This window comes from Scomber japonicus, chromosome 11 (assembly GCF_027409825.1).
Source record: "Scomber japonicus isolate fScoJap1 chromosome 11, fScoJap1.pri, whole genome shotgun sequence".
In the NCBI taxonomy this organism is placed as follows: Eukaryota; Metazoa; Chordata; class Actinopteri; order Scombriformes; family Scombridae; genus Scomber; species Scomber japonicus.
The window spans coordinates 22324329-22335954 of NC_070588.1; the positions used below are offsets into that span (position 1 = coordinate 22324329).

General features: G+C 40.4%; 3 protein-coding genes across 4 annotated transcripts; all 3 read right to left on the reverse strand.

Moving 5' to 3' along the window:
- Positions 1 to 697: 697 nt before the first annotated feature.
- Positions 698 to 2824, reverse strand: zgc:101559 (Ras-related protein Rab-33B-like). 2 transcript variants are annotated; one of them, XM_053328665.1, is made up of 2 exons: positions 2531 to 2824; positions 698 to 1792 (listed from the first exon to the last, which is right to left on the reverse strand). In XM_053328665.1, exons 1-2 carry the CDS (start codon positions 2786 to 2788, stop codon positions 1352 to 1354), a joined length of 699 nt encoding a protein of 232 aa, XP_053184640.1. In that variant the 5' UTR covers positions 2789 to 2824; the 3' UTR covers positions 698 to 1351. The 2 variants fall into 2 exon arrangements, with proteins under 2 accessions (XP_053184640.1, XP_053184639.1); XM_053328664.1 differs by having other exon boundaries at positions 698 to 1798.
- A 3289-nt stretch (positions 2825 to 6113) lies between these two features.
- On the reverse strand, positions 6114 to 8400 carry kbtbd7 (kelch repeat and BTB (POZ) domain containing 7). The gene has a single exon (XM_053328652.1). It carries the CDS (start codon positions 8090 to 8092, stop codon positions 6215 to 6217), a length of 1878 nt encoding a protein of 625 aa, XP_053184627.1. The 5' UTR covers positions 8093 to 8400; the 3' UTR covers positions 6114 to 6214.
- Positions 8401 to 9960: 1560 nt separating this feature from the next.
- Positions 9961 to 10714, reverse strand: wu:fc50b12 (uncharacterized protein LOC103911624 homolog). The gene is made up of 3 exons (XM_053328273.1): positions 10694 to 10714; positions 10424 to 10587; positions 9961 to 10192 (listed from the first exon to the last, which is right to left on the reverse strand). The coding sequence occupies exons 1-3, from the start codon at positions 10712 to 10714 to the stop codon at positions 9961 to 9963; spliced, it is 417 nt and encodes a 138-aa protein (XP_053184248.1).
- Positions 10715 to 11626: the final 912 nt, after the last annotated feature.

Consider the following 11626-nt stretch of genomic DNA (forward strand, 5'->3'; position numbering starts at 1 on the left):
CATATTTGAGCATCTCCCTCATATAATATCCTATTATAGTACTTCCATGGTATCTTGATTAAGTCCAATTACAGCCGAGGATGTTCGCATCTCTAATATGGTCAAAGCTCCGGATAAATTATTGCTATTGAATGTCCTTTGTGGTGAGACTTTTTTGTGAACATTAAAATATTCCAAAATAGGACAAATAGAATGGAATAAACAAAATAAAAGAACAATAAAATAGTTATTATTTGTGTAAAATTTATGTGTAAAAATGTGTCAATGAAACTGAAACCTTGAATTGATTTCTAAACAGAAAATAATTTATGTTGATGCTCGGCTTTAGGCATGGACATTAGAAGTTAACTGAGTAAAACATAAACAGATGAATCACAGAAAATGTATTCTGCAACAAATAGTTTTCCATTAGAGGAAAGAATAGTGTGTTAGGAAATTCAGTGTGTTGTCTGACTGAGCAATGTAGATCAAGGTAGCATAGAGTATATCCAGCACTGCCCTCATACTCATCACACCAAACAAACATGTGCAACCAGCAACCTCAATAATTGAAATGATAATACTGATAAAACCATTTTTATTTTCTTGCAGCTTTACATGCATCACATGTATCAGTCAGTTATAATTTGATTTCACATCATCAGTTACCTTGTGGAAACACATGAATTTCAAGGACTACTGAATCACTGTTTGGATTTTGCAATTTGTTCAAAAAGACAGGTACATGCTGTCATTACTGCTCCTGGAGTGTGTAGGTGACTGAGCTGAAAATAAAGCTGGTTATGATCATATTTGTGTTTAAGAGATGTGCATTCCACAACAGCACCTTAATTCCCAAAGTAGTTATACTTTTAAGAACTGAAATGTAATTTTAAAACATTTGTTGAATACAATGATTGCACAGTTTTGTTCACAGTTTCAGTTTACCTTATTGGTCCCTTTACTCACACTGTAATCTATCTTCCCTTTAATTCACTGTCTGAGTTGAATACTGTGGGTAAGTGCTGCTAGATGGCTGATTGCATATCATTTGTTTCTCTAACTCAAATTGATTTTATGTGCAGTTTGAGCCAAAAATATTTTGCATCCCTCCTTATCATTACATGCATTTCATTGAAATGTTGATTAAATATTGTGCAAACTTGCTGGCCTACACTGTCACTATATGTGCATAACAGCAGGCAGAAAAAATGTAGTCACAGGTAGCTTCTTCCTTTTCTTTCTCATGATCATATGAGGCCTTTCTGAATACAGTCTTAATATAAGGACGGCACCCATGTTGTTAATGAAAGCTCTAATGACCTTCTGACACGCTCTGAGCGAATCCATCCAAAACAGGATGTAAGTGACCTCAGCACTGACAAGTTGCTGCTTCCTGCTCTCTCTGGTTCCACAGATGCCTTAAATTGCTCTCACTGGGCTGCTTCAGTCTCAGAGGTTTGTGGCTCTTCAGTCTATAAGCCAAAGTCAGGAAGATGGCATCGACGTGTTCCTTCTCAGAAGGCTCCTTGGCTGAAGTCTCAAACAGTGGGAAGTTGTAGCTGTCAGCTAGACACTGGGCAGCTGATGTGGGCACTTCCCGGCGCTCCCTCAGGTCACACTTGTTCCCTACAATGATACGGGGCACCAAGGGCCCCACGGCGTGACGGGTGCACTCCTCGATCCATTCGGGGATGCTCTCAAAAGAAATGAGGCTGGTCACGTCATACACGAAGATGACGGCATGGGCGCTGCGGTAGTAGTGTTCCACCATGCTCTTCCTGAAACGCTCCTGACCTGCCGTATCCCAAATCTGCAGCTGGCACAAAAGAAACACACATTGATTTAACCCTCAGAGACCCACCGTCTCTGAATACTTTCTGACTTGGGTCACAAATAGTTTTATTTTTCAAAACGGCAACGGGGTTGGGAACTGCAGTTTTTTAGCAAATGTTCCTTAAACATGAGTAAAAAGTGCAATTTTTTGGTGATATTTTTTAGCCACAAATGTGGTGCACTAATGAGTAGTTACTGCCACAGGATGGCGTATGTGGGACTGATTCAAATTAAACCATGGTGCACTGTGTTGATGGTGATGAAAGAGCATGTCACCCAGTGTACCGCTGGGGCTCACTTATGTGCTTTTAATCCTTTTTAGAGAACAATAGAGCTCAATCAGACTTTGGCTAAACAACCATATTTATGTCTTAATTTAAATAAACACAATTATTTAGGATCAGCATGATATATGAAGCATCAGTACTCAGTCTTGAAGGCAATATTACATGTGAAGCAAATAAAGCTTTGGGAATGACATTTGTACTACATATTTTATTCTAGTAGTATAATATCCACTGCATCTATTTTATTATTACCTATAAGGACATGTAGCCTTCCATACAGTCATTTCTCAGATCTAGGGGTGGGCCTGTGATTTGTGATGGAGTAATACCTATAATGCACAGCCTTTAAATAGACAATTAGCTGTTTTTCCAGACACTGGAATGTGTATTTGTGCTACAGCATATGTCTGTGTTTTATGTCCTCTCACCTTGATATTCTCTCCATCGAGCTCCAGCGTCCTCTCTCTAAAATCTACCCCGATGGTTGCCTCTGGGTTCTTCAGGAAAGTGCCACCGCAGAACCTGTAAGTTAAACACGTCTTCCCCACATTTGAATCTCCTATAACTATTATCTTAAAAACTCGAGCTTGCGCAGTATCGCAGTCGTGATGCGACGACAGCTCTAAAGAGTCATTTCGACTGAAAACTGTGTCAAATACCTCACCAGGTTTGTTTTCTATTGCCATCGCTCATCTTCTCGCAGTCTGGAGACTGAGCGGTGCCTAAACCTCGCGAGAATCGTGAAATCACCGCCAACAGATGTCGCTGTTGAGCAGCTCACGTCTTCAGTAGATATCGTGTTATTATGTCAATAGGGGCCAAAAACCTTTACAATATAGTAATAACAGATAAATTACTTCCTTCTTTTTAAAAAAAAATCCATTCCTAAAGCACACTTATACAGATACAGACAAGCTTTAACGTGAATCACTCTCTATACACTGCCGGGGTCACTGAGGGCTCTTCTATTTTCTATCAATTTCAATCTGTTTGTAATTGTTTGTTTAGATTTATTCTTTTATTTGACCTTCAATTCCCATTTTATTAATACTGTTATTGTTTTATTCTCTATTTTTAAAAGACTTGATAGGAAATGGAAGACAATAGTCCTAAATCTTATGTTTTAATTAGTGTATATTAAAAATAGTTTTGTTTACCTCAGAATGAGTCCTTTATACTGTATCTTCCACAGAGGCCGCCATGTTGCACCACTGTGTCTACGAGTTCTTAAAACAAAATAGTGAGAACAAATGATAAACCTTGTTATTATACATTTCCTTAGGCTATTTAAAATTGTTATATGTTATATTTCAATAAATACTAATACTATCAAGTTGAATACATTCTCTGCACTTCTGTATTTTATATTGTGTACCTCTGTGCTATGTGACCTTGCTTTCTGATGAAAAAAAAAAACCTCTCTTCTGTATCAGACTCACAAAGGTTTATTTGACACAAACACAAAAAAAACATCATTATAATCCAGACCCTGTTTGTTAAGCCTACTACGCAGAGTAGGTAATAAGCACCAGGCACCAGCCAAATGCTGATAAAATATGAAAGCGACCGGTAGATTTTAGAAAAAAATCAATGATTTACTAATGAGTGACTGTTTAATTTAATCATTTATCCGTGACTGGTAGATGTTTACAATTTAAAAAGTGAAACCCCTACTCCTTCCTCTTTACACACACACACACACAAGCACACACACGTCAAAAAATAGAATAAAGTAACACTTCAACTATCCGTGAGCTCAAATGTACCAAGAGAGAAAACAGTGACACTCATTAGCCAGTATATTAGTTACACCTAGCTGAATCTAATACAACTAATTGTCCCTCATGATAAGGTTGATACTGTTTCAGAGGTGTTGATTCAACTGAATGGTTATTTTAGAGGCTGTAGTTTGTGTAATTGCTTTATAACGATGGGTGTTTCCGTGTGTTGTTCACCACATTTATATCAATGAGGGCAGACACATTAGAAACAAATAACCTGATGGTATGGGGGAGTGTGTGAGGGAGGTTGTGGAAACCTGAATGGCTTTGCAACACATATCACATGCAGATAAATTGTCCTGCAACTAAAAACAATTCACCAGTACCAAACAATACTATCAAAACTTTGTGAATCTTGGTTTCCGATAATAACATAAATGTCAACTTAAAAATAATACAGATACGAAAACACATACATACACGCAATAAAACCGTTTCAAATCAATCTGGCACACAGGCTTTTACTGAAGCCTTAACCTGAGTCAGTGTACAGTACATTGGCATTTACATTTCATAATGGGTATCACAACACAGCTGTATGACATCTTCATGTGCATCAACCACATACACCGATCAGCCAAAAAAATAAAAACCACTGCCAAGCGAAGTCAATAACATTGATTATCTTATTAAAATGGCACCTGTCACAAGGAGGTTGGATATATTAGGCAGCAAGTGAAGAGTCAGTTCTTGAAGTTGATGTGTTGGAAGCGACTTTGACAAGGGCCAAACTGTGATGGCTAGATGACCTAGTCAGACGTTCTTCAAAACAGCAGGTCTTGTGGGGGTCTTCCCTGTATGCAGTGAGTGGTCAGTGCCTATCAAAAGTGGTCCATGGAAGGACAACCTATGAACCTGCGACAGAGTTATGGGCACGCAAACTCATTGATGCATGTGGGAAGTGAAGGCTTACCCATTTGGTCCAATCCCACAGAAGAGCTACAGTAACACAAGTGACTGAAAAAGTCAATGTTAGCTATGACAGACCGTGCATCCCAGCTTGATGCTGCAGACCAGTCAGTGCACCCATGCTGACCACTGTCCACAAACAAAAACACCTACACTGGACAAGTGAGTGTCAGAACTGATTTTTTTTTTTTTTAAATGTTATGACTGTTTGGTGTATAAAGGACAGCAAATTAGATAGCCCTGTAAATGACCTGTTGTGTTTTCAGTCATAAACACGAGGCACTTAAGCTGCCTGACATCTAAATAAAAAGTCAGTCATTGATTTACACAGAACAGAAGCAGGTGTGTTCAAGTAGTCAAGCGGTTTCTCTCTTTATATCAGACACTGTTCAGTCTTAAAACATTTAAAGGGCACTCATATATAGGCCTTCTGTTGCTCAAAATGGGCTTTGACCAGTCTTAAAAGTGTACTTAAATGACATAACTCGGGTATTGCAGCTTGTGTTTTGGAGTGTAGTAATTATTTACAAAAGGCCTGCATTACAGATTAACCACTTTTGAAGGCAAAAACAAATGTAACTGCCAGAGATTTTACATACAAAGCCCACAATGTGCTCCTGCTATACCGAGAATGAACTCAAGACAGGATTCTTCATATTTTGTATATGACTGATGTGTTTCCCTAATGAGCATTACCAGTTATTTTCATCCTTCCTGTCAAAAGTACAGGTCCTCACCTTGTGCTCCACATTTTGCTTCCTTAATAAATAATAAAATCAATCAATTATCAACATTAATTTTGGGCACATCAAAGCACACTTGGGTTAGATTCACATGTATTTTCACAGCAGGCATTTCATTCATAATATGAATTATTGCAATGCAATTCAACTATTAAGTATGTTATTAGTAACATGTGTTTGACAGGTTAAAAATATCTGCTATGAAAAGATGCTCTCAATTTAAATTTCTTCCCACATTGTTACCCTCATCTCTCACAATTCCTCCAATTCTAAGAAAATGTCTACTTAAAAAATTCAGCTGCCCTCATTAATATGCAATGCTATTGTGGATCAGTGCGTTTCTATCATGTATTTGTCTTGAGTAATTGAGCAAACAAGAGTCTTCACACTCTCTCTAGGCATCTGCGCTCACTATGTGAAAAAAGAGAGAAGTATTACTGAAACCAGTTCTGATCATTTCCTTCTGTCCTTCTTATGTGAATCATCTCATAGCCAGACTGATGACAAGATATGAAAGAAAATATTCCCACTTCTGATCAGCTTGTGTTTCTACTGTACATGACTGGCTTTAATACTGAGTTGAATATAGATCTGCGATCTCTCCTGACAGATAGAACCCTGTACAATTCATTAAATTATAAATAAATGTAATAGTTCTTTGACACAGTGGCACACTTTGCTACCAGTTTTCATCTGAGAACGAGCTAGAACTGCCAGAGTCAGAGTCTGCATCCGTCAGTCCATCGAAGTCCCAGTCTGCACTGGAGCCGCTGTCATCATCCTCCTCTGTAGAGAAGCTGTGAGCAGAGCCGAGGCACACCGGGTACACCCGTGTCGAAACACACACCGGTCCCAGGGTGGACACGTACACTGCCATGACGTTCTTCCAGGTGTCTCTGCCTGGGTCATATTCATGGATGAGGACCCTGTTCTTGTTGTGCTGCAGCAGAGTCTGTGTGAGCAGGAGCAACTTGTTGTTGTGCTGTATCACCTGGTAATTAAGAGCACGGCTGTCAATAGGAATGTCACCCAGCCTCCTCCATTCCCCTCTGGTGGGACTATAGGCTTTTACCACAGGGATGTCACACACACAGATGATCTGGTCCTGAAAAACGCAGGCCTTGTGAAGCTTGTCTCGTCTCAGTGAGCCACAGTGCCGCCAGCGGTTCCTCTTAGGGTCATAGCAAAGCATTCTTCTTTTGTTCACCACATAAAGATGGTCGTTCAATGCCACCACCTGCATTTTACCTAAAGAATGAGGCAGAGGAGCCACGAACGTCCACTGGTTCCTCTGGACGCTGTAACACTCGACCTCCTTTAGTCTGGTGTCCGTCACTGGGTTCCTTCCTCCCAGGAGATACACGTGGCCATTGAGGTAGCCCATCCCAGAGTGTATCCTCCCCAGTGGCCTCTCTGCCAGCTCCTGCCAGCTGTTGAGCACAGGGTTATACAGCCAGAAATGTTTTGAAAGGTGGGAGGCTAGATACAGGTTGTTTTCAGGGGTGGCACAGGCAATTAAGGACTCCATGGTGGAGCGCTTGTAGTCCTGACTACTGAGATCTTCAAGGGGAGGAGCCATGAAATACAGGTCCTCTGAGTAAGGGTCACAGCACATTATGTTGTCATTAGGTAGGCCAAAGAAGAGAATCATTTCTTTAGCACTCACTCCTATTCTGTGTTTTGGTACGTCCACAGCTGCAGACATGCTACAGCCGTCTTCCGTAGACCTGTTGAAGAAGGACTCAAGGTATTTCTCAATTAAAGGCCTGGTCATGAGCCCTTCCAGGTAACACTTGTCCTTCTCAGTAAACAAGTTCCACCGAACACACTTCAATGCGTGTAATGCATCCTCTGAGTCCTTTTTTTGCAGTGCATTCGCTTCTATCCACTGTAAAGCAGCAGAGCACACCTTCCTCTCACAGTCCACGTCCAAAGTGTCCAGAGACAGCAACTCCTTCAGCTGCATCAAATCCAACTCACAAAGCTCCCCTCCATTACACAGCTGGCTGAAGTTCCTGGCTATGAAGGCTCGTGCATTCTCCTTCAGCTCAGGGTTGTCATACGTATCTGCAAATTTCAAAATCCCCACACAGTTGGAGAGGTCCAGCCTCCTTGTCATGAAGCTGGAGCAGGCTTTCCTGATGTACTCCAGCTGCAGCATATTTGACGCAGCGTACAGCCTCTGCACGTTGTTCTCCGTGATGGTCACCCTGCCTGTGTAACAATAGTCGATGATGACCGACATGGACTCAGCGTCCACCCCGCGGATGACCACCCTATCCTGCATGCTCTCATTCAGCCCCCCGGTGAACATGCTTTTGAAGTAGGGGCTGGCGGAGGCGAGGACGTTGCGGCTGCATAGAAACAGCCGGTCAATGTCACTTCTGGTGGACTCTCCGCCGGGCTCCAGCGACTCCTCATCACTCTCCACCCCGATAGTAACGTCCCCAAGAAGCCGACAGTCGTAGAGTAATTTCAGTTCCCTCATCAAACCCGGGGCGTGATTCACGTCCTCTAGCACCTCGGGACCACTGAAGCAACTCAGCGCCGAAGCCATTGCTGCAAACTTCGCTGAGAGACTGAGCTTTTTATTTCACGTTGGGGGTGAAGGCTTCAAATAGTCCGCTGTCATGCGGTTGACAACACTCGGAAACACCAAAGGCTCTGTGCGCCGATAGTGACACATCCGCAGCTTATACACGAAAATACAACACATGCTGCGAGAAATACATTACCAGCTAGTGGCTCAGCGGTCGCCCGTGTGTCTGCAAACCAACAGTTCTCACCCTCACAATGAACATAATGTCTCGTCTGACTCTGAGATAATCCACTAATTATACGACGAAAGATACAGAGGGAGACGTATCCATTTTTCTTTGCTTTGCTGGTCAGTTGTATGATCTCTACTGAGTGAAACAGACGGCAGCTCTCGTAAAAAATAACTGTCAAAATCTCCAGGGTGAAAAAAACATCTTCCGGGAGTGATTGCCAAAATAAAATTATACAATTACAAACAAGACTGCTCCAGCGATTAATCATAGTTTTATTCCCGAAGCAAACCCAATACGATTTTCTAGAGAGTGCAAAGCAGTTCTTTATTATTACACTACTCATTACTTGAATTAGTCTCTCTTTAACACAAAATTGAAAAGATATGTCAGCGTTAATTTTGGAGTCAATCTCTCCTCACTTCCGCTCTGGTTCAGTGTACGGCGGTTGTTTTTTGTTTTAACCCCACCCGCATTGTGCGAAGACCCGCCCCCACTCTGGCTATGATTGGCTCTCAATGACATTCGTGCCCCACATTTAATCAATCATACTGCTCTGGCCTGAACCTAAAAAAAAACAAAGGCAACAAGTAATATCCAATCAGAGGTAGAGTAGGGCGGGCTTTCGCAGAAAGCGGCAGAGGGGGAAAAAAATTAGGCCACTGCGCACTCATACAAGCTTGATAAGAAAGGGTTAGGGTCTCTGATAGGCTGGAAACTGGGTCGATTGAGAGCTGTATACATTAAAAATTAAATAATTTAATCAAATTCATATTCCATATTTGTGTGCATGGTGCATGATGAAATGTCATTTGTTTGATGCTTAAATTTGTTGGATGAGTGAAATCCATTCATTTGATATTCTTATCTAACCACCACCTCACCTGGAATCAGCCTGCACATCACAGGTGACTTCATTTATCAGGTCTCCTGTCAGAAGTGTGTGGGCACATAAAGACAGTGCTTGACTGGCTTCTCTCTGACTGTTGACTTGGTTGGTCTAATTAGAGCTCTGTGTGGCTGTGCAGGGCTTTAACTAGATTAAAAGATTTACCCATAACCTTTCTAAACCTTGCTGGCCTTACAAGTTATACAGTTAACAGTTTAATATACACATTTTACAGCGTCATCAAATGCCTTTTTACTCTGAAACATTATTCTAAACATACTGAATATACTGTACTGTATATCCATTGATAGATTCAAATAAACAACCCCTGTGTGATCTACTATACTTCCAGGAACTCCTGCACTTCTACCTATATAAGTAACAATTTTACTTGCACAGGGCTGCTCTGCTATCTATCTATCTATCTATCTATCTATCTATCTATCTATCTATCTATCTATCTACCTACCTACTACCTACTTACCATCCATCCATCATCCATCCATCCATCCACCTTAAAAATTTGAATTCAACGTGGGTCTTGCAAACTTGCTTTTCATCTTTATTGTGAAGCTTTAATGTATGACAAGACATTAAACATGGCGCAACTGATGTATATACTGTATACTACTATATGTTCCATTCATTTCATTTGTTTCCTCAGTGACATACAGTATGTCACTTTCAGTGTGCAGTGCAGCTTATGTACATGGTTTTGAATTGTAAAGTAAGTGAGTAACATGAATGTAGTCACAGCTTCAGGTGTATCTAGTATCTAGGGTTGAGATCATTGATCCTGCGAAGCCCATCTTTGTTGTGAATGGTCTTGTGGACTGTGATGAGGAAGGGGAAGGCAGAAGGCAGCTCCACCCTGCGGCTTAGCTTCTGGTGGCCCCAGTGGAGGCAGCGCAACCTTTCAGCCAGGTCCCTCCTGCCTGCTCGTTCCAGTCCATCTTGCAGCAGCTTGGTCTTATTGGGCTTGTCCCATGACCTCTCATACCTGTGGAGAGTGATGAACAGCTGAGTAACATATGTCCAATTCATGTGCGCCCTATTTAATCTATAAAGAATTTTAATTGTAAATGATCCATTCTTTCTCAATGATACAGATAATAAGAAGTTAAATAATCTGGTGTTACTCGAGGCAATTAACCTATGTATGCACTGTGTTTAAGTAGTATAGTACTTTGTTTAAGTATGATCACACTATAATCAAGACTCACACACATACCAGTTTTCCAACATGATCCTGGCCTGGACACTCTTCTCTGTGGATTTAGTGTGGAAGCGCCCTATCTCAGTTCTGTTGAAGCCAAGCTCATATGCCAGGACTGTCCACTCAAAACCAAGCTGCCTAGAAATCTCCTGCAGCGTCTTCAGATTGATTACAGCATCCTAGAAAGGAAAAAAAAAGCAAAATCACTACCAGTGAAATATTTTAACTGTATTTAAAGATATAAGAAATTAGTAATGAAAGAAAGAAATAAGTAAACATACATACCTCTTGGGCTTTGTTGGGCATTATCTCAAATTCCACAAAAATCAGTAGTGCAGGTCTTACACTTAATAACGATTATAAATCTCTGCTTCAATGTCAGTGATTGCAGTTTAATAAACTTGCATTTACAGTCCAAAATATTCCAAATAGCAGATCAGTCTTATCACTCACCCTGCAGTACAGTAGGCCAAAAATGAGCGTGGAGAGTGTTACTGGGGAGATTCCAAATCAACACACTAAGCTGTTAAACATTAGTTACAGCTCTAAGGTCCCTTGTGGAGCTAACAACTGTCAGGTTAAACTGCCCCCATCTGCTACAACTGGTAAACAAGAGTATCTATACTGTGTCCTCACCATCTTATTCTAGAAAACTCAATATTATCTGGCCAAATCATTTTCAAGTTGCACATATAGAAGTTGGACAGTGTTGAGAGTAACTGTGACTAATATTCTCTTTGAATGAAAACTAGCTGTTCAGATACACACTTACAGAAACTTTTTGTTTATTACTGTGAAAAAATAATGATGTCACTCATGTACTCAAAAAGTACATCATGACTGAAAAATGTCAGCCTATTACAGCACAATAACCATCTGAAGATCATGAATGTCAACTAACTGAGAAATTAATTTCTTTGATCCTTTAATCCAAATAATTGTGTTTTGAAAAAGACTGCAAAAACACAAAATTCTCTGAAAGGCTTTTATTCACTTTAAAAATTCACCTCCTCTTTAAATTCTCATCATCCATAAAAAGCATCAGGGCTCTATGTGCAATATCATTGCAGCAATTATGTTTATCAAAGAACATTAAAAATCTCAGCCGTCATGTAAACAATAATGAAAAGAACCTAGCCAAAGGATAATGTGTGTACATTTACATTAACAAATTGTCACATTTTACTTAAGAAACAAAGATTTTAACGTGTTAATCAT

Bases quoted from the DNA above. Each gene is read 5' to 3' on its own strand.
- wu:fc50b12 (XM_053328273.1), bottom strand. From the start codon at position 10,714: ATGCCCAACAAAGCCCAAGAG. The intron at 10,588-10,693 runs GTATGTATGTTT...TTTCCTTTCTAG, and splicing joins TGCCCAACAAAGCCCAAGAG to GATGCTGTAATCAATCTGAA. The intron at 10,193-10,423 runs GTATGTGTGTGA...CACTCTCCACAG, and splicing joins AGGATCATGTTGGAAAACTG to GTATGAGAGGTCATGGGACA.
- zgc:101559 (XM_053328664.1), bottom strand. From the start codon at position 2,788: ATGGCAATAGAAAACAAACCTGGTGAGGTATTTGACACAGTTTTCAGT. The intron at 1,799-2,530 runs GTGAGAGGACAT...CTTTTGTGCCAG, and splicing joins TCGATGGAGAGAATATCAAG to CTGCAGATTTGGGATACGGC.
- kbtbd7 (XM_053328652.1), bottom strand. From the start codon at position 8,092: ATGGCTTCGGCGCTGAGTTGCTTCAGTGGTCCCGAGGTGCTAGAGGAC.